This window comes from Cataglyphis hispanica, chromosome 5 (assembly GCF_021464435.1).
Source record: "Cataglyphis hispanica isolate Lineage 1 chromosome 5, ULB_Chis1_1.0, whole genome shotgun sequence".
In the NCBI taxonomy this organism is placed as follows: domain Eukaryota; kingdom Metazoa; phylum Arthropoda; class Insecta; order Hymenoptera; family Formicidae; genus Cataglyphis; species Cataglyphis hispanica.
Genome location: NC_065958.1, coordinates 10,242,218 through 10,268,643, shown reverse-complemented (window position 1 = coordinate 10,268,643; position 26,426 = coordinate 10,242,218). Strand labels below are relative to the sequence as shown.

Genomic DNA, 26,426 nt, shown 5'->3' with positions numbered 1-26,426 from the left:
TTAAGGCAATGGCTTACCTTGAAATTGCGAGATCAAACTGAATCCGATACACCCGACGCGCCGTCTTTTATACCGTCGCAGGTGAACGCGGCAACGTGCGCATGCCCCAGCATCCACGTGAGAGTGCGTGTGCCGCTGAGGAGTGTGCCGAGAGGGTGTCGGAAGCTGTGGGGGTTGCAGCTGCACCGCAGCGAAACGGGATATCTCGCCTCGAAAGATTCTTCGATTTAAAGAATATATACTAAAAGATCAATAATACTAAAAGAAACAGTAACGATCAACGTGACCTGTATAATTCCAGATATCCATGTTCTTGCACGATGACGATCAAATTTATATAATGTAATTAGACGAAACTACATATTTTTAGTAAATTTTCTTGAAATATATATATAACAATATTTTAAAAATCCTTTTAATTCTTCTAAAAATGTATAATATATAAAGTGTCTATTAATAAATTAATAAAAAAAATTGTTGTACATGTTTCAAGAAAACCAAATTTTAATAATACTCTATATAATATTACATTTATTATATTTATTAAATGAATAAATTTCTTTGTTTGCGAGTTTGATAAATCGTCGATGAGTTCAGACTTTTGGTGGCACTACTTATCATTAGTTATAGTTACATCGCGTATGATTACGTGGGTTTTGATATTTTATCTGGTAGGATTCTAATTATATGTCAAATACAATCGATATATGACGATCAAATAATGGCCCGTAACCGATATCCAGAAATATGATTTTAATTTTGTACTCTTGGAATACTCTTTCTTTTTTCTGTTCCACCCCCTTCTCTTTCTCTCTCTCTCTCTCTCTCTCTCTCTCTCTCTCTTTCCGCACATGGTATAGATAGATTTTGGAAAGTAGTTATGCACGGTCATTGAACTTACCCCACCGATCGATATCAAAGGGTGGACGTACCCGCGAGAGACTGTATTTCAGAGAATCAATACGTGCAGTGCCAATTATTAAGCAGTCAAAAGCATTTGCATCGTCATCAAATGAACTGAATGTCTTTATTTTTCTAATACGCGCTGAAGTTTTTTGAGCGAGATGCGACGAATTGTATTATACATGCATGTAATTAGCCGAGAGTTTCGACCTAAATCCAACCTATTTGTGTCATCGAGATTTCTCTAATTACACATGCTGAAGACGGGACAAACGGACGATTTTAATCTAGATGACGCATCACACTACAGTAGAAAAGATAATCGCAGGATGCAATGATAGTCGATGATATTGATGAGTTCGATATCTAATCAGAATCAGTTGATTCTGACACGTTGAATTAATTTAAATCACATGGAATGAAACGTGCGGGGCGTGTATATATTTACGTAACAATTAGAAAACCAATAATTTCTTTTTCCATTGCATTTGCGCGGAATTATTAACGCATTAAAGGATATCTATCTGTTGTAGTCATGTACCATATCAACTTTGTTAATTATATAATATCATAATATTTAGATAAAATATCTGTACAGTAGAAAGGAGGAACAGCCGGTAAGACGTTCAGATATTTGCTTTATTAACTAATTAATTAAACAAATTTTTTTTATTTTTTAATTGACAAAAATCACTTAAAATCTTGCATCATCGATTTTAGAATAATCAGATAAAGGTAAATAAGGGAAAGAGATTAGCGATAATGGTACAGACATTTTGATTTGACAATCGGTATATTTTTCATTTATATGAAAGTGCATGTTATATATATATATATATATATATATATATATATATATATATATTTACATATATTTTTTGTTACAACAATTAAAACATTAAGAGAGGTATTTAAAAAAATATCTCAAGGACAGATGCGAAATTTATCTGAAAAATCTGAGAAGACTGATCATTATTGAGTTACATGATCTTGGAAGAAAGTAATCTATAGAGCACGTGAACGCAACGTGATTTTCAATTTATAGTTTTTAATTCTTCTTACGCTCTTTTTCCGATAAAATTCACTCGTGCAAATTGCGAAGGTATTGTTCATCACGTACTGCGATATGAAATCACAGGAAGAGGTGTTTATATTAAATATATTAAATATAAAAAAAAAATAATTATGCATTGATATTGTCATAAGTATCAAAATAAAATTATTTCTAATTCCATTTTTACAAGTTCTATTTCAAAAATTAGCTCAAATTAATGGTAATGGTATAAAACAATAATTTGATGATGATTAAAAATTTGTAGGATAAATTAATGAGATCATTAAGAAAGCTTTTTTGTCAATACAAGTCACGTTTTGATCTCACTACATTCTTTATCTGTTTGAGCGAAGTCGACGATTTACTATAATTTAATTTTTTATCCAGGTTAATCCATAGAATTAAACTTGATATTTTTTGATATTTTTTATTCGTATAATTTAGAAAACTTCATTAATTTATGGATATTCTCAGTCGTATTTTATGGAGAAAGTGATATCGCTCTTTTTGTCTCAAGCAACAAGATCATGTTAATTTACGTCTAAATTAAAATGTCATTTAATGTCATCTCGCTGCTTGGAACTTTTCCTTTATACGTTTGTTAAAATGCAAATGTAACTTTCGTTGCGCTATTTATAGAATTTAGCACGCAGTATGAATTTTTATACCTTGAATTTCTTTAGTTGAGTCATTAATTATAAATAATAATTATAACAATATAAAAATTTATACGCGCGTCCTTTATTGCGCTGTTAATTTTTTGTAGCTGACATATCTTTGTTTTTAACTTATTTTTTTATAAAAGTGACCTATGCTGATAAATAGACGCAAATATAGGATTTATTTAAACACTCTTATATTTTTAATGTTGCTTTATTCTTTTCGTAATTTTATGCAAAATCAAACAAATCTAATCTATGAATTTTTTTTACTTATATTTTTATTTTACTATATTTCTTTAGAATCCTATTCTTTTTCAAAGTCCCAAGTACACATAACATGTTCCCACTGTAGAGTTAATTAATCAATTCGTTAAGCAGATTTTTTCACGATGAGATGACCGTACTTATTTCGCATTGTTTTCTCTGATCGCGCGAAACAGAATGTGGACGTAGGACCAGAATGGTATCAGCGGATAATTGACATAATCCGGTTATGTGTATACTCACTCATGTATCAAAGATTAGTATTACTGTCGACGGTTTGCATAACTGCACGAAGATTACAATGACAAGAAATTAAGCCGGTTATACAATGCCCATCGCGAATGCAAATAAACAAATGGCTTACATAAAGCTTAACCGTAATTTTCTCAAACCATTTACATAAAAAAAAGTATTTTTATAATTCAAAAAAATTTTAATAGAAATATATAAATATTAAATATCTGATTTAGATTATATTATAGAGAAGTGTTAACGTAAATTAGATAATTAGAAACTTTCAATTTCGTTAACCTCTTCGTAAAAAACTGTTATATTATACTCATAAAATAATGTTATTTTAATTTAATCTGCAGAAAATAGTGTTATTTTTTTAAATTATTAAAAATAAAAACTTATAAAAATATTTCAACTAAGAAAAGTTGTACAAATATATCCTAAAAATAATGACATAACAAAATTGCGTCAATATAAATAATTTTATAAATTAATAATTTCATAAATTAATAATTATATAAATTATTAATTTTATAAATTATTAAATAAAAAATGTTATATAAATATTTTAACGAAAACAGTTATACAAAATAGCTGTTTTAATTTCTTATAAAAATAGGAAGTTGCGCTAAATAAAAATGTGTGCTATATATAATTTATGATCTTTACAGCGCTTTGATATACGCATCATTGACAACTGTAAAAAATATAATTTGCAAATTATTACATGTTTATGTATAACATACCTTCACTCACGATAATGTGTGGATAAATTGGAATAATAATCCAAATTTATCTTTGCAACTGTTACGATGCAACAGATCAATGCAATGATATAAATATCGATTTAATCCTCAATTTTTCTAATTCGAGAGTTTAAAAACAATGGTCACGTGAAATTACACGTGACAGGTGCTTATATACCGAGAATTATTCCGGGCATATTGCTTGCATAATTACACATGTAATATGTGTCGGATTAATTTAAATAATACACACACATACATAATAACATAGTCTAAATATATCAGAATGGACACATTTATGCACCCACAATTATAAAAATGACGCATAAAGTCACGGATCCTTTTCTGCAATAATTTATGTGACTTTATGGTATATATTATAGACAGGATATTCTCTTTCACGATATATAGGAATGTGTTTGAGATATCTTCTTACTATAATAATACTGTTTCTAATAATCAGATGTTATGATTACATGTAATGAGGTATAATTAATCAAAATTTTCTACATTTTTGTAACTTATACAGGATATTTGTAACTATATTCTTTACAAAATTTATCTATTTACAGATGTAGCCTCGCCTAAATAGACTTTTTCGATCATTAAATTTCATCTTTTTGCGGTTGTCATTTGCAATAATGAAGCGAGGCTTTGTCGTTAATTGGATATTCGGATCGTCGCTTTATCATAAAATCCAATTATTAAAACACTTACGTAATGGCTCATTTTCCTTCCGTATTATACATTTGCCTAATCTTGTTATACAATATTGTCTTGTTATCTACATATTAAATTGTAAAACGAGAAAATTTCTAAGAATTGAATTTGTCATAAATCATCATCTCTTTTCGCGTATTCAAGATCACATATTCAGCCACAATATACGTGAGAGAAATAAGTTTAAATAAAATAAATAATTCATAATTTATTTAAAATTCATTTTTGGCATAACATCTAAACTAAATTTTACAAATACAGAATTTATATATTATATCATTTTTTATATATTTTATATATTTAAATTAAGATTTTATAAAAGAATAAAATTTTACATAAAACGAATTTTCCATTTTTTTTTCTTTATATCTATCTCTCTCTTAAAATTTAAGAATTTTTAAATCCTAAATAAAAAGCACTCTGTTTCTACAATACTTTTAAATTCGTCGAGGAAGATCGCGGATATGAAATTGTGCGAATCTGAAATTCGCAATCTTCGAGCGACTGATTATGTACGTGTCAGTTGTGCTTGTCACACAGATAACGTAAATGAAGCAATTGTTCGAATAGAGTGGTTACGCTTATACTTGATTCTGACATAATCAGATTTATATCATAATGACATGATATATACACATCATGTAAACAGTCTTTTTGCGACGCATTATGAAATATAAATAAACGTTATAAGACGAGGATTATGCCATGCAATTATGAATGATTTTTTTCTCACAATGGATTATGACGGATTATTTAATCGAGTCACTTTATGTTTATTTCCAAATTTCAATTTCCTCTTTCAATTTACTTAGACAATAGATAGGATGTCGAGACTTTTTTTCAATTTATTTCAAAATTACCTCCAATAATATATTTTCATTTCATTCTACAATATCTAATTAATTTTCCCTAGTGCAAAATCGTACCTGCCCATTTAAAATTCCGGGCAAAAATTTGCAAATTTTATTTCCTACGGGAGAGAGTAGGTCGCACATTTCGATCGATTTCAGAGAAATCGGTTGCACGAAATGCATGATTATAAATCCGCAAAGTGTGTCCTGTTACGTGAAAGAGATTTCGACGCATGTTGTTGCATCCTTGATCGAGTTCTTTTATTAGCATGCACGAAAACGAGACGACGAATTTAAATAGAGAAATAATAAAATATATAGTTTCTTCTTATGCGTATATCTACACTTAAGTTACATCATCAACGATGCGATAAAAATAAAGATTTTTTAGTAATTTATTAATTTATTATTACAGTTGTGTCATTTTAAACTCGACGTAGTCTAGAGAATATATAGAATATACTTGATGACTTTTCATATTTCTAACATCCTACGCATGGGACCAGAAATAATACCTTGATGTAACATTATGTGTTTGTTTCATCGATGATTCTTTCAATACGCACGCGCGTATATTCATTCTATATATATTCACATTGTATATTCGTATACCTTTCTGCTGTTGTATTGAATGAAACAGTTGAATGAAAGAATAACACTTGCAGATAAAACAAAAATATTTCACTCTATTCAAATTTTATAAAGAAAATCTGCGCCTAAAATGCAGCATAATTAAAAAATTTATTTCAAGAGATCGAGCCAATAGATCCGAATGTTGAACGGAAATGTCTCAATCTATTTCGTCTAAATAAACGGAGAAGGATGGAATATAATTGAATAAAAAAAGAAAAACGCATAAAATTGCTTTCAAGCGACTTTATTGATTCTGAATCTTGGATGCGAAATTATCCAAACGGGGGAGATGAAGAGAAAATGGGAAGAGGGTGAATCGCGCCGGGATTCACGATTTTTCGAAGAGATTTGGCGAGCGATTTTTAATTTTGATTAATTTAATTTTGATTTTGTGAAATATCCATGAAGATGAGTCCTTGGTCTCTGCGATGCCTGGTCCTCCGATGCATATCTCCGATTAGGCCACACGGGCTACGCACAGCTCTTACAAGGCGTACGGCAAGGCCGCATAGCTCTTATATCCGTACGGCAAGGCCGGGATCGCCGAATACGCGCTGTATGTCGGTAGGCTGTAAGCGCTGTAAGCCAACGGAGCGGAAAGAAGAGGAGCGTTGTAAGATGTCACAAGAGGGCTGATGATGGCTCCGGGTGCTGGCGCGGGTGCGGGCGCCGGTGCGGGCGCAGCCGCGGCGAATGCCAGGAAAGCGACTAAGCACAACTGTAAACAATGACATATATTCGATGTAATAGATTAGATTTGCTTTATTGATTCCCCTTGGGGTTACAATCTCTTACACAACTTACAACTATCTTATCTCTTACTTAACTTAACTTATCTCTATCTATTTAAACCTATCTACACACACACACACACATCTCTACCTGCCCTACTCTACTTTGGCACTTCCGCTTCCGGCTCATATCACGTTTCTACTCCTTTCATACACCTTCATTCACACATCCCATATCAATCTTTCCTCTCTCGCCCGCTCTCTCTCTCTCTCTCTCTGCTTCTACCTTCCCTCTCTATCTCTCCTCCTCTTGAATCTTATCCTTTACCTAGTTCCCAGTTCGACCATTTCTCCCCTCATCATTCTCTCCCTCACGTCTTAATCCCTCTAATTCCCTCAACCACCCTTCTCCCTCATCCTTTTCCCCCAACCTTTCCCAACATCTCTTGCCAGCCTTTCTCCACCCCAATATATTCGATGTAATATCAATGATATTGATAGTGATGAATGCTTTTGTGAGATATAAAATATTAATATCCTTTGTTTCATAGGAAATATGTAGACATACACACATACACACAAATCTCTCTTTTTGTGTAATGTCTATAATATTTGCAATTTTTTTAAATTCAATATTTAGTGTATATTCAACTCATCGAAATTTTATGATCCTTTGGGATTTTACATATTTCTCCTTTCGGGTATTTATAAATAATTGAAACGGAGAATCTATAAAATAAAGAAATTTAAAGAAATTTATTTTAAATTTTAGCATCTCGTAAATATATATTATTACGAGAATTACGAATGGACAAAGCGAGAATTGTTTATATACCTTGTTGTGTAAATAAAAATTTAAAACATACAGGTCCTAAGCAAGTATAAATAAGATTCCCGTGAGATTACTCTCGCGTTTTCTAATCTCTATTGCTAGATTAAAAAATACATTCTGCTAAACAATACGACGATTACGTAGAGATTCGTATACCGTCTAAAAACAAATCCGTTAACAAAAACATATATACCCGATGACAAAGATAGACGAAAGAGACGAACAGAGATGGACCTCCCCCTGATCTCGATAAAATAAAATTTCAATTGAGACTTACCAGCTTGAACATCTTGGAGCTCGTGTATCTGTCTGGTTTGCAGTCAGAGAGTACGATAATATTCCAAAATACGATGTGCCGCGTCTTATATAGGAGTAAGGAATCCCTGGCGGATATACCGCGAATCTCCAACCTCCCTTCTCCGGTCTCTCCTTCGCTTCGCACCTTCTTAGAGCACCTTCGGGGAGGGCGTCGCCTTGTCTCGAGCGGAAAACGAACGTGCGCGTTCTTAGGTCACGATTTCTTCTCTTTTTCCGTTTCTTTCTTCATACGATCGCCGACCAATGGAGCTTTGTTGCGCGACCATGCATTAACCAGGGTAGGGGAGGACGTGATGATGCTTCAAGGTCGCTCGCATGATGGCCAGGCGTGGTCGGACTACTCTCCTTTTCTGTCTCGAGTACACATTGTAAAAGTTTCTCGGTAAAAACCTGTTACATATATAGCACGTGTAAAGCTAGGCTAGGAAAAAAATGTATCTAACTTTGTAAAGGGATTATCAATCTTCATTTTACGAAAATAAATCTTACATTTTTTATGAATATAGTACTTTATAAATTTTATAATGCTGTGTTTTTCAAGAGTAAATCTGTTAAAAAAATTATGTATTATGAGAATGAATCAAATCAATGAAAATTTAGCAAAAGCCATTTATTTTTACATCCTTGATAAATATGGGAGTAACTTGTTTCGGGATGAACGCAAAATTATATTGCTACGTGAGTGCCACTCATTAAAGAACACACGCATATTAAATTGTACTTGATCTTTATCGCGATACATAAAAGAAAGAAATTAAGAATTTAGACATACACGTTTCTTCAAACATTATAAATAATTGTACAATTTCGTTTTTACTGAGTTTTTAAAACGACAATATATATTATCTACAATTTACACATGCATATATATATAGCGAATAAAAGGAAGCTTTAAAATTAGTTTGAAACTTAATTAGAGACCCTAAAAAGAGGTCATTCCCTCAACATCTTCATCATATATACTGATTTGATCATTATAAAGTGACCAGCCTCGTTTAGCTTTAAACTTCGCAGGAATACCGTTTCAAATGTTTCACCTATGAACTTCAAATTTATTGAGATTGCAATTGCGTCGCTTTCAAGCCTCGCATCAACATTTCAATAGTAGTCGTTTCAATAAAGACGTTTCAACCCCTCTGATATTCACATCGGTTCATGAAAGATGTTGCAAAGAGTTTTGAGAAAAAATTATTATTGTATATCTTTTTAATCATATCGATATAGTTGTGTCAGAGAATAGAAATATACGAATAAAGAAATATTGTTTTCTACTTTTGATTATACACAAGAAAGACAAAATGTATATCTATACATATAATAGATAAAAATATTAATAGCGCTAATGTTGCTATTATCACAGAAGTATAATTTTTGTATAATTAATTTTTTGTTCACAAAATATCTAACAAATTTTTTCGCAATTTTATTGATTATTAATATTATTATTCTATATCTCTCAACATATAGAAGAAGATTTTAATATCTTTAATAATATTGTAGATAAATTAATCTACAAATTAATAACATTTGTTTCCTTCGTTAATTATCGCCAACCCTTTAGCATTCCTCAAATCGATTGTTTGCAATGCCATTTAATTTTGATCCCACCGGCCAGAGATTGCATCATCAAAGGGAAGAACGGAGAGTTACGTAAAAGCACGCGGTCAAGCTGACAGATGCGTCTTTGTTCGCTGAACGCCAATAAATACAATTGCGATTCATGCGACAACTATATTCACTCAAACGTGAAAGAATCGAGATAACCGTTTACCCTTGGTATTTTAATGTCACAACGAGTATTAATTCGCCTTTGATAAGTTTTATCGATACCGCGGTTATATACAATACAAAATGGGGTTTCCATTTCGCTTTTTCTTTAGCAACGTTAACCGATATGTCCATTGATATCGTTTTCGTTTTCAAATATTAATTCCTTAAGCTCGCCTTCCTTTTACCTTGTTGTATAAACGCTGGTCGGAAACAAAATTATCTGCACGGATCGGAATAAATTGTTTTAGCTTTCGCTGTCCAAGAAAGAAAAAAATAAGTGGATTAAAAGAAAACGACATGTAAATTCCTTTCGTATAAATCCTATATAAGAATTTTTAATTTTTATTTTTAATTTTCATTTTTAATTTTAATTTAAAATTTAGTGATAAAAATTGATAACTTAAAAATCAAGTTTTTTTATTAAAAATAAAATTTTATTAATTTCTCTTATTGTTAGTTTTTTTTTTTTTTTCATAATTTGCGTAACTCATTTTCTTATTTTGATTATCGAGTTTTCGCGAATTGAAAGAACAAAAGCTGATATAACGCCTACGTAAAATATTGCGTGTTTCATTCGCGGATAAAGTGTAAAAGCAATATTTAACATGTTCAAATGGCAGTGACGTTTCGCTTCTCTGGAAGCACGTTTCCATCTTTTTCCATGTCAATATGCAAATCAGGCGGCAAGCCAAGGGAAACAAAAATTAATTAATTCTTTCTCTCTCACGAATTAATATAAAGTCAAAAATAAAACAATAATGTAATTGATACGTTTAATATTTCGGGTTACTGACGTTACATTACTCATGCATGTCTCGTTAAAACGTAATTACGCATTTAAAAACTTTGATAAAAAGAGAGAATTCGATTAAATGAGAAAACGGATGGACATAAAAAGGTTGTATTCATTTTATTATTCGATATACGATCTGTAATCGAGCTAACCGAAATCGGCGCGATGTTGGACACGTTAATGATTGTATCGAGAGAGAGAGAGAGAGAGAGAGAGAGAGAGAGGCTTTGATCGATCCATAATTCCGAGTGATTAAAGTAGAGTGTCCCGCAAACTCGGCGAACTTGAACTTGAGAAAAAATACGCGGGCGTCGCACCTTGAAATCCCTGATGAGATCCGGTTGACTTGAAGCGAGAAAGAGAGAAAGGAAGAAGGGAACCGAAACAGGATCGACCGTATTGAGAAAATTATAACTAGCAGAAGCCACGCGACGTCGACAATCTCGGACGAACGAGTTTCGCTCTCGCTTCGCGCGTTTGCTTTTATTTCCTTGATTACGCCGTGATGTAAATTGCCCGGGGCGCTCTTTTGAATTAAGCAAATTAAACTCGTATTGCGCACATATACGCTTGCCTTCCTTCAGCTCGTTTCAAGCCAAAGCGATCCTACAATTCGACAATACCCTGTTCCCGAGAGAATAATCGAATTGTTAATTATAATAGTGCACGTCATCGCCAGAAAGACAGAAGATTCTGGAAAGATTTGTGCATCTCACTCAGAGAAACATGTCAATTAATTTCTTCCACAAATTTCCGATAACACACACAGATATATAAAGCATATATTTTAATAATAATAACAATAATTTAATATGACATAATATATCATATCTATTCTTGTATAAATAAATTAATAAAGATGTCTTTTTTGTTTTAACAAATATTCTATTGCATCGCAACTAGAAGAAGGAAAAGATCCAAACAAATATAAATCGTAAATCAAAGGCTAATGAAATGGGTGGTAAGTAAAGAATACCATAACTTTGAGATGAAAAAAATGGCATTTTTATTGAAATTTACTATTACACAAACATAACATGTGGCGATGAAAAGGCTCGTGCGATTCATCCGTCAATCCATCGATGTATTTATGCGGATCCAAATTTAGATAGGTAGTCCAGTCGATTGGCGAAATACGAATTACAGTATAAGGGGCGCTGAGTAGGCGGTATACGCAGGTGCAACGGCATGAGTGCCGTAAGCTGCCAAGGGAGCCGCGGCGTAGGCGAGGGGTGCCGCGGCTAAGGGTGCAACGGCATGAGTGCTGTACGCTGCAATGGGAGCGGCAGCGAACGGAGCCGCGGCGAGGGTGTTGTAGTTCCTGGCGATCACCTGGCTGCTGCTGGCTGTCACGATCGGCGCCGGCACCGCTGCGTAGGCGGCCGGTGCAGCCAGGACCGCTCCCGGCGCAGGTGCCGGAGCAGCGCTAACGGCGGCGAGAAGGACGGCGAGAATGCACTGCAAGAGACAATTTTATTATTCTCTTATATATCTACATGTATTTAGATTTATTTTATTTTATTTAAAAAGAGGGATATATTTCTAAAATATATTTACTAGAAGTAGTGTTCTCTTTTTTACAGATATCTCTGCGATGAAAAATATATGAAATAATAAAATAATCAAGCATATAATATTCTAATTTTAGGAATATTTTAATAGGCATCATTATAAAAAAGAAAAATTGTAAATAATACTATTAAGGCACTCACCAGCTTGAACATGTTGTACGGTTTGAGAGAAGAACTCGGAGCGAGGTAAGAACACGAGGGATCTGCTTTCCGAATCAAAAAGCAAAAGCCTTTATATCGCGTTGTACGACCCCCAACTATCGCTTCATCAAGGTCATCGATGTCTCCTGGTTAGCGAACACTGCGTGTCGATGCGTGTCGATGCGCGAAACGCGCCTCTTTCTTTATTTCTTTCTTTCTTTCTTTCTTGGCACGATTCTTGAACTCAAGCACGACGAGCATCGTCAAGTGGCTTTCCTTTCAAAGCCAACGTTTTCGTCATCAATTTGAAACAGTTTAACCTTCAATTAATGACTAGTTACGCAATGACGTTACATCTACCTTTGCTCGCCAAATGTCAATTTTGAAAACGCGCGAATTTAATCAGCATTTCTTCATCTTTTCAAGAGTTTTTGCATAATTTTATCTGTTGGAAAAATTTTTCTTCTCGATATTTGTTTTTCCCTTATATCTACTTTGAAAGGAACAATGAAATTGTCATTCGTGTCTGCCTATCGAGGACTGTTCCAGTCCTATTTAAGGAGAATCATACATGAGATCGAAATAAATAGAGCGAAACGTCTGTGAAATCCAAAGGATCCATGAAACTACATCTGCTAATTCGATTTAATGCGCGATTAGATCTCTCCGTGAATGATACCCAGCATAGCGTAAACCACTGGATGCGTTTCACGTAATCATTTTCCCTGTCGCGCAATTTTGCCACACTTTGTGTGTTACGCAGGTAGAGTTACGCAACTCTCTCACTGCCACGCTTATTTAGAATCACAATCTCCAATTTGACAGATGTCTAGTATTAACATAGACAATAATTTCCTCTCAAGCGCATCGCTTGATCAAGGCCATTATAATCTCGGAAAAAAGATCAATGATCATTAAAAAAAAAAATTAAGAAAAATTTTTATCCCAAAAATCATGTTTTTTTTTACTTTGAGAAATTTTAATATTTATTATCAATTCATTTCTCTCATTAAAATGAATTATGTCTTCTTACGTCTTCTTAAGTCTTCTTACAATTAGATTATGTTTGCAATATAATAAAAAAAGTGTGTGAAGATAATATAGAATAATAATAATAAAGAATAATCTGAAAATATTCTTAAGAAAAAATTGAAATGAATTAATTCGATTGATAAATTCCGAAATAGTTTCGATTCGCGCAAAGAGTTGTCATCGCGAGTCCGGTCGCGACTTTAGCGCGGCATTCTAGGTCACACGCTCTGATACCCTAGGTGCCCGACAATTTACGTAACGTAGCTTCTTCGGCAAGTAAATCACGTACCCGGAGGAAAGTGCGTCGGATCATGGCGGGCCGAGAAGACCGAAACGAAAGTGATCGACGCCGTTGAAGCAATATTATCGCTAGGATAGGAATCGCCGAATCAATTGTCGGAGTTCCTGTTTCCTTGCGAAACGCACAGACGGAGCGCGAGAAAGACACGCGTACATTCCGAGGGCCTTCGATTTGAATTACTTGACACGAGCAGCTGAACGGTAGCTGGAAACTCGAATCCCACCCGACCACATCGCAACCTCGCAACCTTGAAAGGTGTATCCTGCTTCTGATCGCACGCCACGACGACGACACGGCAAAAACAAATCCCGGCGATCGTTTGCATAAAGTATCGGCTCGAGGGCATGTCGATCGTTGATCCCGGGCGTTCTATCCCTTCGATTTCTTCACAAAGGAGCATGCCACAAAGACGATCGGAGTATCGGAATATTATGGACAATGAACGCAATTAAAAAAACAAATATATTAGCCTTAAAGTCATGAAATAATAATAATTCTCATGTAAGAAATGTTTTAAAATAAAATCAATGACAAATGCACAAGAATAAAATAAACATCAGACAAAATACAAATTGCATAAAAAAAGTTCCACTTTTTATAAATGAAAAAAAAAAAGAATAAGAGCGTTGGGATATACAGAGTGAGGGTGTAAACGTTCCGACCAGACTTTGAGATTTTATAGAAAATTTAATTCTAAATAAAAAATATCCTATAAACATGGGTCGAAAAATGCTTCCTTAAAGAGTTAGCGCTCTAAAAATCTTTGAAATCACGATTATTTTATACATTTTTATAAATATCAAGGAGAGTATGCGGTTTTTAATAAATTTGCGCATTTACATTTACATTTAGGGTTTACGCAAAAAAGAATGATGAGCAATAATAGTACGATTGCACAACACATGGACTAGACTTACGTTACTAACTTATACGTGTCAAATTCTACCTGAGAAGAATAAATAATTACTGATTTTTCATACACGCTTGTATATCGTTATTATTTGTATATAATATGTATAAATCGTATATCTTAGACAAAATTCATATCAACGCTTGCAATCAAAGGTCTTGAGCGATGACGAAAATTTGGCTCAATCCAGAAACGGAGAGAGACCAGTTGTAGTAAATTATTCCGGATACGCCCTCGCGAATTGTATAACAAATAGTGATCATGGTGGGAGAGAGTCTTTGTTCCCGTAAGGGGAAGGCACGATGTATAAAAGACACCGAAGTAATCGAGAATAGCATCGCAGTTTTCGCAGCGAAGACAACCACTTACACTACTTTCAAAATGATGTTCAAAATCTTCGTAAGTTTTTGGAAATAATTTAATTAGTATTTTCGCATTATAAAAATGTAAATAATACGCTTGCCATTTTTATTGATATATAAATAAATGTTGCACGTGCACATTTAAAATTTTTCCGTTTTTCATTAATATTTATTTTCAATATATTATTATATAATTTTTTATTATATAATTTTTAAAAATATTATTAAAATTAATTTTTGCATATAGTATTTTATATTAAACCAACTTTGAAACTGCAAATTTCTTATTTTATTTAATTTTCATTTATTAATTTGCTTTCTTATAATTATTGATCGAGCTTTTACAATTACTAATATTTGAAATTTCCATGATAGACTATCGCCGCTCTCTTCGTGGCTGCCTGTACCGCTGGAGTGGTACCAGCGATTCCGGCGGCGGTGCCTGCGGCTCTGACAGTCGGGACTTACGCTTCCAGTTACAACGCGCACGCTATCAATCATGCCATAGCCGCTCCATATCTGGCTGCACCCGCGGCCCTCTCGGCCGCACCATTGGCATATTCCGCCCTGCCGGCCGCACCATTAGCATATTCCGCCCTGCCGGCGGCATATTCCGCCCTACCAGCTGCATATTCCGCTCTGCCAGCCGCATATTCCGCCCCAATCATCGCCGGAAGACGCTGAATACTTTGAGAAAATTAGACGCAAACCGACCTCAAGATCTGATCTGCCAAATATTGCTGCAACATTGATTTCGATCGTTGATTTTTTTTACATTGTGAATGTAATATAGTCTCCAGTGATAATATAATGTTTTTGATTCGCCAAATTCATATCTGCATCCCATCCACTGCATCAGTCTTAGATATATTTTGGCTCCTAAACTCCGATTAATTTAATCCTTGATTAACTTATAGAATGATTAATAGTAAAATATCAAAATTTTTATTATACTATATACGAGGATTATATCGTTGTCAAAATTTTGATGTTGATCGCCCTGTAATCAATGATTAAGATAATAATCGGAATTTCATCGTATCGATCTTTAATTTTATACGATAGATTCTTATATAATTTTGTAAATCAATCGGGCTTTTATAAATTCTTTCTCTTTTTTTTTAAATTGCAATAAAATCTATTGTATACAAGAAGACATGTATAATTTACCTCATATCTAGAAATATACTTGCTTAAGGGGAGAGAAATGATGTGTCATATACAGGGAGTCATTTCAATGGACGAGATGAATCGGAAAAGAAATTTCTTAATGAACCATTTATTCTCGGGGGATTTTTATCTGTAAAAAGAATATTTTTCAGAATGAGGAGGAGAATACAACATCAATTTACTTATTCCATTGTCATGTTCTATTAATATCACTTACAATATATTAAATGTTAATAAACCTGATACAAATATATTCTGTGCCACATTTTGTACTTGTAAACATTTCTTTTGAATTTTTTTCTTTTGTCATATGTGTGTGTGTGTTCATATGTGTACGTAAATGTATATTTATATCTTAGTTAAATGTATCTCGAGTTTGTCGTGTCCTTATATTATGCACAATGCACAAACAATATGATCGGATAAAAAAACGCAAGTAAAATGCGTTTAAATAAGACCGTCGACGCGAAACACGAGGATAAAATGGTAACTATCCTTAATGGCAGAAGCGTCATAAAAAAAAGATTTACACGAAGAAAATTGATAAAATGTTCTTAAAATAATTGTATATCTCTTTCACCGTGCACGAGTAATGAAGCGTAGTTAAATAATCGACGATAAATATGACAGAAACAAAGAGGGCAACGCGAGACATTACATTATCCCCCTCTTTAATCGCTAAATTCAGCTAAAAAAGCTGCATATACAATATATATAACAATGAGCGCCTTTCGATTTGGCACAAGAGTTACGATATTTTTAGATCTTTGGTTTCGATAAATGGCTAATGGGCGTAAATCTAGAAAAATCTCTGGACATATAAAAAAAATCAACGTACATGTTGCACGCAAACGTGCTATGTTTATGTATGATAAAACATGTCGATTTATGATAGACAAAGAATATACATACATTTCTTGGAAAATCGCTCGTGATATCGTATATATTCCAAGCGTAAGAAATATAATGTAATATTATTGGGAATATAAAATGGAAATTTTAAAATGTCGCGATTTATCTCGATAATGGAATATTATACGTTGATATCACCATAATTGTTTTGTTGTTGGATTAATTATCCATGAAAAAAGAAAGTTTCAAACGCGAAATTTTCGTATGATATTAAATATGCATTCGTAACAAATAACACGTATTTGGACAACTATTCACGGTCGCTGAAATGCTCGCAATGTATGTAGCTAATGTCGCCTTCGCTCTATGACAGATATTTATATATATATATATATATATATACATATATAATGACTAGAATAAAAAGTGAACATTACAATCTGTTATCACCATGCAGATATACTTACAGCTACCGCGTTAGGCATCTTGATTGAATTATTTCACAAATATTGGCATCCCAGACAGTCGCACATATTTTATACATATCCTATTATTTGATTCGAAGAGCACGTGTGCGCTAAATAAAATTTATATTAATTTTTTTAAATAACGTAATTGTGCCAGCGCATATTTAACGGGAAAGAATGGATCCTTTTTCCCTTTATAAATGTTTCTTATAATTACTACTTTAATTTCTCTCTAAATCTAATCGCATAAAATATCCTTTAGAAATTATCTGGGATGCTGCAATTATCACCAAAGCCACGTTACACGGAGTATTTCTCAATGGAGAGTATAGATCCGAAATAGAAGAATATATATAAGCTAAGAGCTAAATAACAATTCTTAATAATCTTACTTATCACTGACGGACGTGGCACTGGATCACGATGTATCTCTGCTTTTTCTTCAACGACCATTCTGTATACGATATACTCATCACGCACATCATACTGTTCTGCATATAAACTGCTTATTGGGGGAAGGTAAAGAATAAATAATTTAATAGCTATAGCTATACAATTACAAAGATAAATTAACTTTCCTCTTTCGATCGTTCTCGTGGAATAGATTTTTCTTCGTAAAATCTCGGGCTACTTAATTCTTTTTAAAAAAATAACATCCATTTTAAACATCATGGATGTGTTGTATGCACTCTTTTGTGCATATTTATCGCATTAACTGCATTAATTACGTAACGATCGTCTGCGCCATCATACGATATTACTAAATTTTTTATCAATGTCTCTTTTGTCGAAAAAATTTTCCTTTTCCATCTGCTCATTATCTTTGCGAGAATAAAATATTCTATACCTTATAAACAAGGTATGAAAATGGCAGTTTGTAACCTGGATATATCACAACGTAAAATGTGCGGATTTAAATCACTAATAACTCCAACTATATAAACTGGTTTAGTGAGAAGATAATAACAAAAAGATCTAAACACATTTGCGAATGTATAAAATAAAACTTACCAAAGAGATATTGAATCGCCGCAACATTCACAAACGTCAACAAGGATTAATAATAACCGGGATAATGGTGGTATCCAGGTCTCGGAGGATGATACGGGGCCGGACTCACAGGATAACTGGGATTATACCCTGGTGGAGGTGGAGGTGGAGACAATATTCGGCCCTCACCGGCATCAGGTACTACATGCGTCGCAGCCGAGCCGGCCGGTTGCGGGCTAGTAATAACGCGAGTGCCGGATCCGTGCAGATGATGCGATCTGGAGAGACTCAAATCGACGCTGTGTCGACCACCGGGAGTGAGATCTAGACTGACTACTCGCAGAACATCGCTATGCGACGGATAAGGCGGCGGTGGTGGCGGCGGGGGCGACGACATAGAGTAACTACTCGTTCTGCTGAGATCCACGCTTTGTCGCTCGCCAATGTCGTACAGATGGTGATGATGGTAGCGTGTATTTTGCACTTGGGCGCTGAAACTATGATGAAAACCTCTAGCCGACATGTCCAGACCCTGAAGCTCGCCGCTATTGAGCATCAACGGCTCAAAGTTGGATCTTTCCCGAGCAAAATCCTGTTCGCCGAGCGAGTCGTATTTATAAGATGTTGACAAGTCCAGTTGCAACGCCTTCTCCTTCACTGACAAGCTGAGATTCTGCGCTACCGAGTCGCCCTCGTCACTCGATAGATTATCCGTCGGCACCTGATGATGATGATGTACATCCTGGTAACGCGGATTTGGAGTGGCCGACGGCGACACCAGGTCTTCTTGCTGCATGTGGATATAATTCGGCGAGGAGACGCGCGGCAGCTCCTCGTGATGCAGATATTGCTCGATGTTGTGCGTTCTCGAAGCGCTGATATAGTCGACCGGTCGGTGAAGATGATAATCCACGTGTAAGTGGCTAGGAGGAGAGTGCCGATCATCCGGCGTTGCCGCAGGCGACATCAGTTCCTCCTGCTGTTGGATATATGAGTCCAGGTGATTCGGCGACCGCGACTGCGGTATCGGCGATTGCAACTGACTCGAAATGGAGTACAGATTGGCCTCACGATCATTTTCCTCTAAAATTGGACTGGACACTGCTCCTATATCTCTCTCGGCGGCGTCCAAGGCTGCCTCCACCAGCAGACTCGCGTTTGCGCTCTCCGTTCTACGATACATGCTCAAGCCCAGTTTATTGCTGTCCATCACCAGACTTGGCGCTGTCGTACGCGAGATCACTTTCTCGCCACCACCATCCTTTCTACCGTCTTCGAAATCGTATACATCAGAAGACGGAACTGAGACTGCCGGTAAATGAACGGCGATATCAGATGTAGGTGGCGGATTAAACTCGCCTAGCCACTTTTTGCTACCCTTGCTCTGTACTCTCGATGTGCCATACAAATCGATTTCTGTCCGCACGTTTTCCATCGTCGTTGTTGTGTCGAGCCCGCTAGTTAAAGATGCTGTCGTTTGTGGCGACGGAGTCGGAACCTGCGACTCTTGTTGCTCTGTCTTATACTTAGCCGTAGCATTTGCCCCATTCTGGAATGAATCTATAATGGTATTGTGAGCGGGATTCGCCACCGCTGTTTCGACCTTCAAGCTACTCTCCGAGCTACATTCGTCCAGAGATGGTAAACTGTTACTGTTATCCTGCTAGAAGAATACACGATGAAAACAATTCGAAAATATTTCGCCAATCATTATGTAATTATTAAAAACAACTCACCTGTGAATTTCTTCGACTAGCGTGACTGCTCCTTCCACAAGACACATCTTCGACGAGACCACCGCTGTACGCATCAAAGGTATACGCTACGGATCTTTCAATCTTGGGCATCATCTCTTCCGTAAGGCCGTGCACTTTCTTATAATGAAACTGTAGACATTGTTTCGTGGTAAAAGCCGCCTTACAACCATTCTCTTTGCACCTGATAAAAAAGAAGAAAATAATCACATATATATAAACGATAAATGATATTAGATAAAAAATAATGCTCGGTTATCTAAACTTACTTAAATGGTTTCACGCCGCTGTGAGTCAGCATGTGTATCTTTAAGTTGCTTTTGTTCTGAAACATCTTTCCGCATCGATCGCATGTAGCTGCGGCGACGACGTCTTTGTGATGAACCTCCTTCATGTGCCGTTGCAGAGCCGCGCGAGAACCCAAAAGTTTTAAGCATGATTTACATTGAAATTCCCTGAGCACTTCGGACATATCTGTGAAAAAATTTCAAGATATAATAAAAAACATAAAAAAAAAAAGAAATAATAACATACAAATATAACTTATCGCGAATCATCAACGCGCTCTTACCGCTATGCATCCTTTTGATGTGTACTTTTAGTTTTTGCGGCTGACAAAATTTACGACCGCAAAAATCACACAGCGGCCGCGACCGTTGCGGATTCTGTGCGCATCCGTAAGTCCTATGCATATCCAAATAATTCAGTCTTAAAAAGAATTTTTTGCAGTATTGACATTGATATGCGCCGCGACCTCCATGCAATTCTGCCGCATGTTTCATGATATTATCCTTGCCGAGAACTGCGGCGCCGCAAACCTAAAAATGACAGGATTCGTTTCATTACAGCAATAAGTAAAGTAAGTATAATATCAAATAGCAAGTATATTAATTTATTTAAATATAACGATATTCAAGTATTAAAATACCTTGCAATGATATTTTCTTATGGTTAAACTATAATTTGTGTCGTGAAAGATACAACAATGCAATCGATAATATATCGGGTGTGCGAAATTAAGGTTGCAGCCTCCGCAATCTGAAAGTGGCATGAGTGTGGAAAAGATCATATAAACTAGCTGTTAACTTATTTAGTTTGACATATAATCTACATACTTGTTTTGTCTATTTTATTCTTTCTCGTCCAAGTGGAAGACTGTGAGTCTGCCCAATAAGTGAGCTCCATCCCCGATATAATATTCTGGGTCGTAACAAAATGCAACTCGCCTTGTTTTGTCGTAAGCATTGCGACGTTCCTCTTGTCCTTCGTCTCAGCCGGTCTGAGATATCGAATCCAATTACTTTTTAATGGATCTGTAGTACTGATATATACACTTTTCCCATTATTATCTATCTGAAAAGAAATAAATTCTTTGCCGTAAAAATTATTCTCGTAACAGGAATATATTGTAATAAGTATATTGTACAAAAATTGCATAGTCAAATTGAAATAAGGATAATACCTCCCAAATATGACGCATCGAGAAATCATCTGGGATATCCATTTCTTTAACTGACGTGCCGACGAGCGGACCTAATTTGGCGCGTATCGGGATCGGGTTCTTTGCGTAGATACTGAGACCGTGATCGGTGTTCGCAATCTTTAGCTCGAGACAATCTGGCAGAGAGTCCCTCGCGTACAACGGTCGATCGGCGTCCACCAGCAACTGTTTCTCTTCTCTGCACTTTTGATTTGGTTTTACATTGTTCACTGGATGCCAACGGCTCGTCGTCTGATTCGAAACCGTCATCCGCCAATCGGCCGTAACCCTCCGACATCGGATCTTTCGACTTGACGGCTTTCGTTACCTCTGCGTTCTCCTTGTGCTTGCTCAGCCACTCCTCGTACGAGATCGCGTCGATTATCGTGTGTAAAGGTTCCGTAAAAGGGCACACATCCTGCAAGTGTGGGACTTCGCATTCCTGGCAGAGCTTAATTTTGATCGCGAGTCTCTGTGGCTCCGATATTACGCCGTCGATGTTGTCAGTGATTTTTCCGGATCCTACTGTCGATGACGGTGCCTCGATTTCAGGCGTACACGCATCTTGCGTCTCTTCCTGAACGATACCGTCTTGCGGCGCCTTCCGTACGTCATGATGTTTCTTGGTTTTGTGCTCGTTTGTGTGTTTGTGCTTCTTTCGCCGATGCTTGAACGCCGCCGTCTCGTCCGAAACGTTATTTTCGGAAGTATCTTTCGCGGAATTCTTTCCGGCTTGTTCATCGTGACGCAGTCGTTTTCGTTTCCTCTTCTGCTTGCGATCTTCCGCGTCTTTTGATTCGTCATCCTTCTGGGACGCATCATAGAAAGTTGTTTCTTCATATCCCTGCGATTCCGCGTGTGTCGAGCTCGTTGTAGTTTGAGATTTCGAGATCTTTTCAAGTGCGTCCGCAGCTTGTGCCTCTACGTGCCTATCGTTGATGTTAGATACCGGATTTAATAAATATTCTACGTTCTCGTTTAAATCCTCGGCTTTACACTCGTGTTTCGGAAGGGACAATGACGCCGCCGCATCGTTAAAATTTAGTTTCGTAATTCTATCATCCTCTAAGGTATCCCTCGCCGATTCGCTGGATGTATCAATAGCTCTCGCGTCGCATCCGGCATTGTTATTCGTCGTATTATTTACATCATTTATAAATCTTACACTATCTATGTGCTCAGTCTTCGTCGTAACGGATTCAACGTCCTTTGTATTGATTCCGAAGCTTACGTCTAGTTTTAATTTAGTGTCTAACTCATTGACTACCGTCGTCTCGCAATTGTCCAAGTCTTTGTTTTCTAATGAAGTACAGTTCTGCACGTCCAACGTATTCTCGTTGGTGTTTTCGGATCCATTCAGTCCGACGGAGCCGCTGTTCTCGGTGCCGTTCTTCGTATGTCGCCGCTTCTTTCGTTTGTCCTTGTGATGTTTTGTCTTGTTCTTATGATGTTTCGATCTCGAACTACGTCGCACGTGTAACTTGATCGCGTCATTTAGCACTTTCGACGATACGCTTTCACTTATCGTACTGGTAGAATGTGTCTCGACAATATTCGACACGGGATCTTGCCTCCGTGAACTTCTACGAACTGGCTCCTCCTTTTCCTCTTCCTCTGTTGCTTCAATCTTGAGAGCTTCCTCATCGTCATCCCTGACCTGACTTGCCTTCCAATCCTCTGCACCATTGCACTTATCATCTTTCCTGTGTATTAAAAATATATTAGAGATTGTTATCTGCATATTCTCATGAGACTAATTATAAATGAATCAATGAAAGATTAAAGCAAAAATATATTCGAGGCTACAATTTTATTACCTAAGGGAGTGTTGATAGAAATGATGTATCTAATTAAACTTTAAAACTTGCGATGACAGCTAATATTCCCGCGAATATCGAGAGCGAACGTCGCGCGATTTTCAAAAGGCCGCGACTCGATATCGCGCGCCTTCCGCGACAATCCGGTATCGATCGGCTTCGACATCGCGCTGCTCGCATCTCCTCCATCCGCACCTCGTCTCCCGCAAGATGGCGATTCGACGAAACGCGTCGGGTGACAGTAGGGGGAAAGCCCCGTACGCGTGACAGCTAGGTCCTGTCACACGAAATATTCAGGAAGGGATCCGCGCGTCTGTCGGCGTCGTTATCGAACCGTATACGGTAGCCATGGTCGACGACGACAACGACGACGATGATGACGATGACAGCGGTGTCATGAAACGTACCTGGAGGTAGCGACCGAGTCGGCGAGATCCAGCAAGTACACCGCGACATCCTCGTCCGTCGTCAATCCTAGACGTCTCTTCAGCGATAGCCAACGCTTGCCGTTAGTCGCGCCGATATGTACGTTGCGAAAGTGCTCGGCCACTTCCGGAATGATTGTCGTCGCGCCGGGCAGCGCGACGCAGCTTCCGTGCGGCTGCTGGACGCTTCTCGTGTTCCCCGGCTCCCTCACATGCCGCGTGCCCTTCTTCGGCATAACTACATCGTACAGATTCGGCCGCAATCAGATCGGCTACTAGAGAATATAGAGGGAAAGAGAGAGGATAGAGAGAGACGGCACGAATCCGTGACGGGCCCTGCGAAAGGGCACCTCCGCAGGAGGACGCGCACCGATATTATCCTATCCTCTTTATGCTCACCGCGGCCTGCCACCGCCACGCCGCGTCGCCCACTCCGCCCACCCTCGCGCGCGCGCCATCCCCCCTCCCGCCTCCCCCTCTCGTCACCGCGTCTCCACCCCGTACCGCGCGTCGAGCGGTAAACCAGCTCGCTACGTCTCTCTTTTTCGCACTCGATCTCTCTGTCTCTCGTTCGGCCCGTCCATTCTATTTTATCGATCCCGCGACCGCGAGACGCAACGCGCAACGCTCCCCGCCATCCGTGATTCGGCGCCAACTTTTATGATCGACATTCGACTCGGTGGCCGCCTATCGGTGCGATGAAAAAAATCTCGACTCGTTTCTATGGTGAACGCCGTGCGACACCATACACCGAAATATGGCTAAACAAGGAGACTAAAGGGAGAGAGATGTAAATATGAGAGGGAGGTAGAAGAATAATATATCTTCAATGTCCTTTTATACACGAAATAAATATATGAAATACTTCTTTTACATCCACGAAACTAATTTCTGGCTCTAAATGTAAGAACCAATCAGCAACATCACTTTCGATTGCTTTCTGTGCTAAACGCGATTCTTTTTTGTATGATAATGGATATGAAACTGGCTCTAATTCAGACTTTATCTTTATCTCTCCATATTAGAAGGAAAAAGACAGCTGTAGATAGATTCAATCACATCGGCTATTGCGCATGCCCAGAAATTAGTTCTTTTTTAATGCTTCTCATGAACACTTTACGTAATAAGTGAAATTTAGGGAGTTGATTATCTAGTAATATATAGAAGTCTATGCTTGTGTGATCAGCTGGTATTTGGATATCAGCTTGTCGGCTTGTCTCGCTTTCGAGAAGATAGGATAGCGCGGAAAGGATGTCGCGAAGGGCGATTAAAGCGATTAATTGGGCGGCGCTCGCCGAAAGAATTCCGGAGACGGAAAGAAACGCATTCGCCGCCTTTAAAGCCAAGTCTGACCAGCATCTGCGACGGTCAGTAAATATATGTGTCATTCTTTTCAAGATTGTCATATACGAGCTATTATATAACGCTATCGGAATGTTTCTTACTTTTAATGAAAATCACACAGGAAAATGACGAAATTATAAATCTTTATGAATTATGTATGTCATAAGAAAAAATAATGAACAGTAAAAATATTCTTTAGCTTGTCATTCTTTGTCGAAGATAGCAGTGGCATATATATAACCTCTGTTGGAGAGAATAAATTTATTGTAATTATATATTCAATATTTATTAACGCATTACTTTTATCAACTTTTTGTAAAACATTGATGAAATTATTATATTATTGATATGTTTAGGAAACAGACGATATATTGATATTATAACTTATATTGTTCTTGTATTTGTAGAATGGCTGCAAACCCAGAGACACCTCCGAAAATTGATTGGGCATATTACAAGAAGAATATCACTTTATCTGGATTAGTCGATAAATTTCAGAAGGAATACGAAGCCTTTGTAGTACCATATCCAGCGGATAAATATACCTCGCAACTTGAGGCTCAAGAAAAAGAATTGGTAATAATTGCAATTGTAAAATGTTATATTTATCATTTCTTCTAAACTATGAATGTCTTGCAGCTTGCTCAAATCGAGCAATTTATTAAGGAGTCGAATGAACGCATTGCCAGTGCCAGCAAGGAAGTCGAAAGAGTAAAGAGTTTATTACCATTCTCTGAAATGACAATGGAAGATTTCCGAAATTTGTATCCAGATCAGGCTATACAGTCTGACAAACCAACAGTTTGGCCACACACATATGACGTACAGCCACAGAATGAGAAAGGAAAACCAGTACATCATTAATATACTATAATATTCAAAATGAAATGTAAAATGTAGTCATAATTTACTTCTGGCATATGACTCAATACTGTATGCTAAAATGAAAAATAATATTGTCCTTTATCTATATGTTATTGTCGTTATTATCTAAAAGTAAATTTATGTATCTATAGATATGTTAATCTTTTGTATGATAAAACCTTTACATATATATTATATGCATCTAAACGAAATGCAAATATATAACTGCCATCGCTGCTTGTACTGATAAAATAAAAATAAAGGAAATAAAGTTATATTGAATTAAATATATAAAATTAGAACATTAGCGCGCGCTAACAAGTAGGTTCTAAAAATTTCTCTCGAAGATTTTTACTTCAGCGATATTACTGAAAATAAAATATAACATAAATAAAGTATTTTAATTATATTTATTATTTCAGAAGAAACAAAGGT

The 26,426-nt window shown here is 36.4% G+C and overlaps 6 protein-coding genes across 6 annotated transcripts in view; 2 read left to right on the top strand and 4 right to left on the bottom strand.

The window, feature by feature from the left end:
• Positions 1-6,295: 6,295 nt before the first annotated feature.
• On the bottom strand, positions 6,296-8,417 carry LOC126849589 (neuropeptide-like 3). The gene is made up of 3 exons (XM_050591552.1): positions 8,392-8,417; positions 7,908-8,085; positions 6,296-6,785 (listed from the first exon to the last, which is right to left on the bottom strand). Exons 1-3 carry the CDS (start codon positions 8,415-8,417, stop codon positions 6,552-6,554), a joined length of 438 nt encoding a protein of 145 aa, XP_050447509.1. The 3' UTR covers positions 6,296-6,551.
• Positions 7,233-26,426, bottom strand: part of LOC126849400 (sodium-coupled monocarboxylate transporter 1-like) — a 47,690-nt gene continuing 28,496 nt past the window's right edge. Inside the window, exon 9 of the transcript XR_007687395.1 lies at positions 7,233-7,243. The gene's annotated coding sequence lies outside the window, so the exon portion shown is untranslated. The remainder of the gene's footprint in view (positions 7,244-26,426) is intronic.
• LOC126849421 (neuropeptide-like 3) lies at positions 11,564-12,419 on the bottom strand. Its single transcript, XM_050591221.1, has 2 exons — positions 12,224-12,419; positions 11,564-11,969 (listed from the first exon to the last, which is right to left on the bottom strand). Exons 1-2 carry the CDS (start codon positions 12,233-12,235, stop codon positions 11,652-11,654), a joined length of 330 nt encoding a protein of 109 aa, XP_050447178.1. The 5' UTR covers positions 12,236-12,419; the 3' UTR covers positions 11,564-11,651.
• LOC126849422 (cuticle protein 16.5-like) lies at positions 14,811-15,651 on the top strand. Its single transcript, XM_050591222.1, has 2 exons — positions 14,811-14,865; positions 15,204-15,651. Exons 1-2 carry the CDS (start codon positions 14,848-14,850, stop codon positions 15,510-15,512), a joined length of 327 nt encoding a protein of 108 aa, XP_050447179.1. The 5' UTR covers positions 14,811-14,847; the 3' UTR covers positions 15,513-15,651.
• On the bottom strand, positions 16,176-24,844 carry LOC126849388 (uncharacterized). The gene is given in 9 exon segments (XM_050591161.1): positions 16,176-19,970; positions 20,044-20,245; positions 20,331-20,535; positions 20,633-20,879; positions 20,990-21,099; positions 21,177-21,414; positions 21,524-21,743; positions 21,745-23,244; positions 23,766-24,844. Coding segments are annotated over 9 exon segments (4,572 nt in total). The 5' UTR covers positions 24,020-24,844; the 3' UTR covers positions 16,176-18,374.
• LOC126849419 (ATP synthase subunit d, mitochondrial-like) lies at positions 24,959-26,099 on the top strand. The gene is made up of 3 exons (XM_050591217.1): positions 24,959-25,150; positions 25,535-25,703; positions 25,767-26,099. Exons 1-3 carry the CDS (start codon positions 25,035-25,037, stop codon positions 25,989-25,991), a joined length of 510 nt encoding a protein of 169 aa, XP_050447174.1. The 5' UTR covers positions 24,959-25,034; the 3' UTR covers positions 25,992-26,099.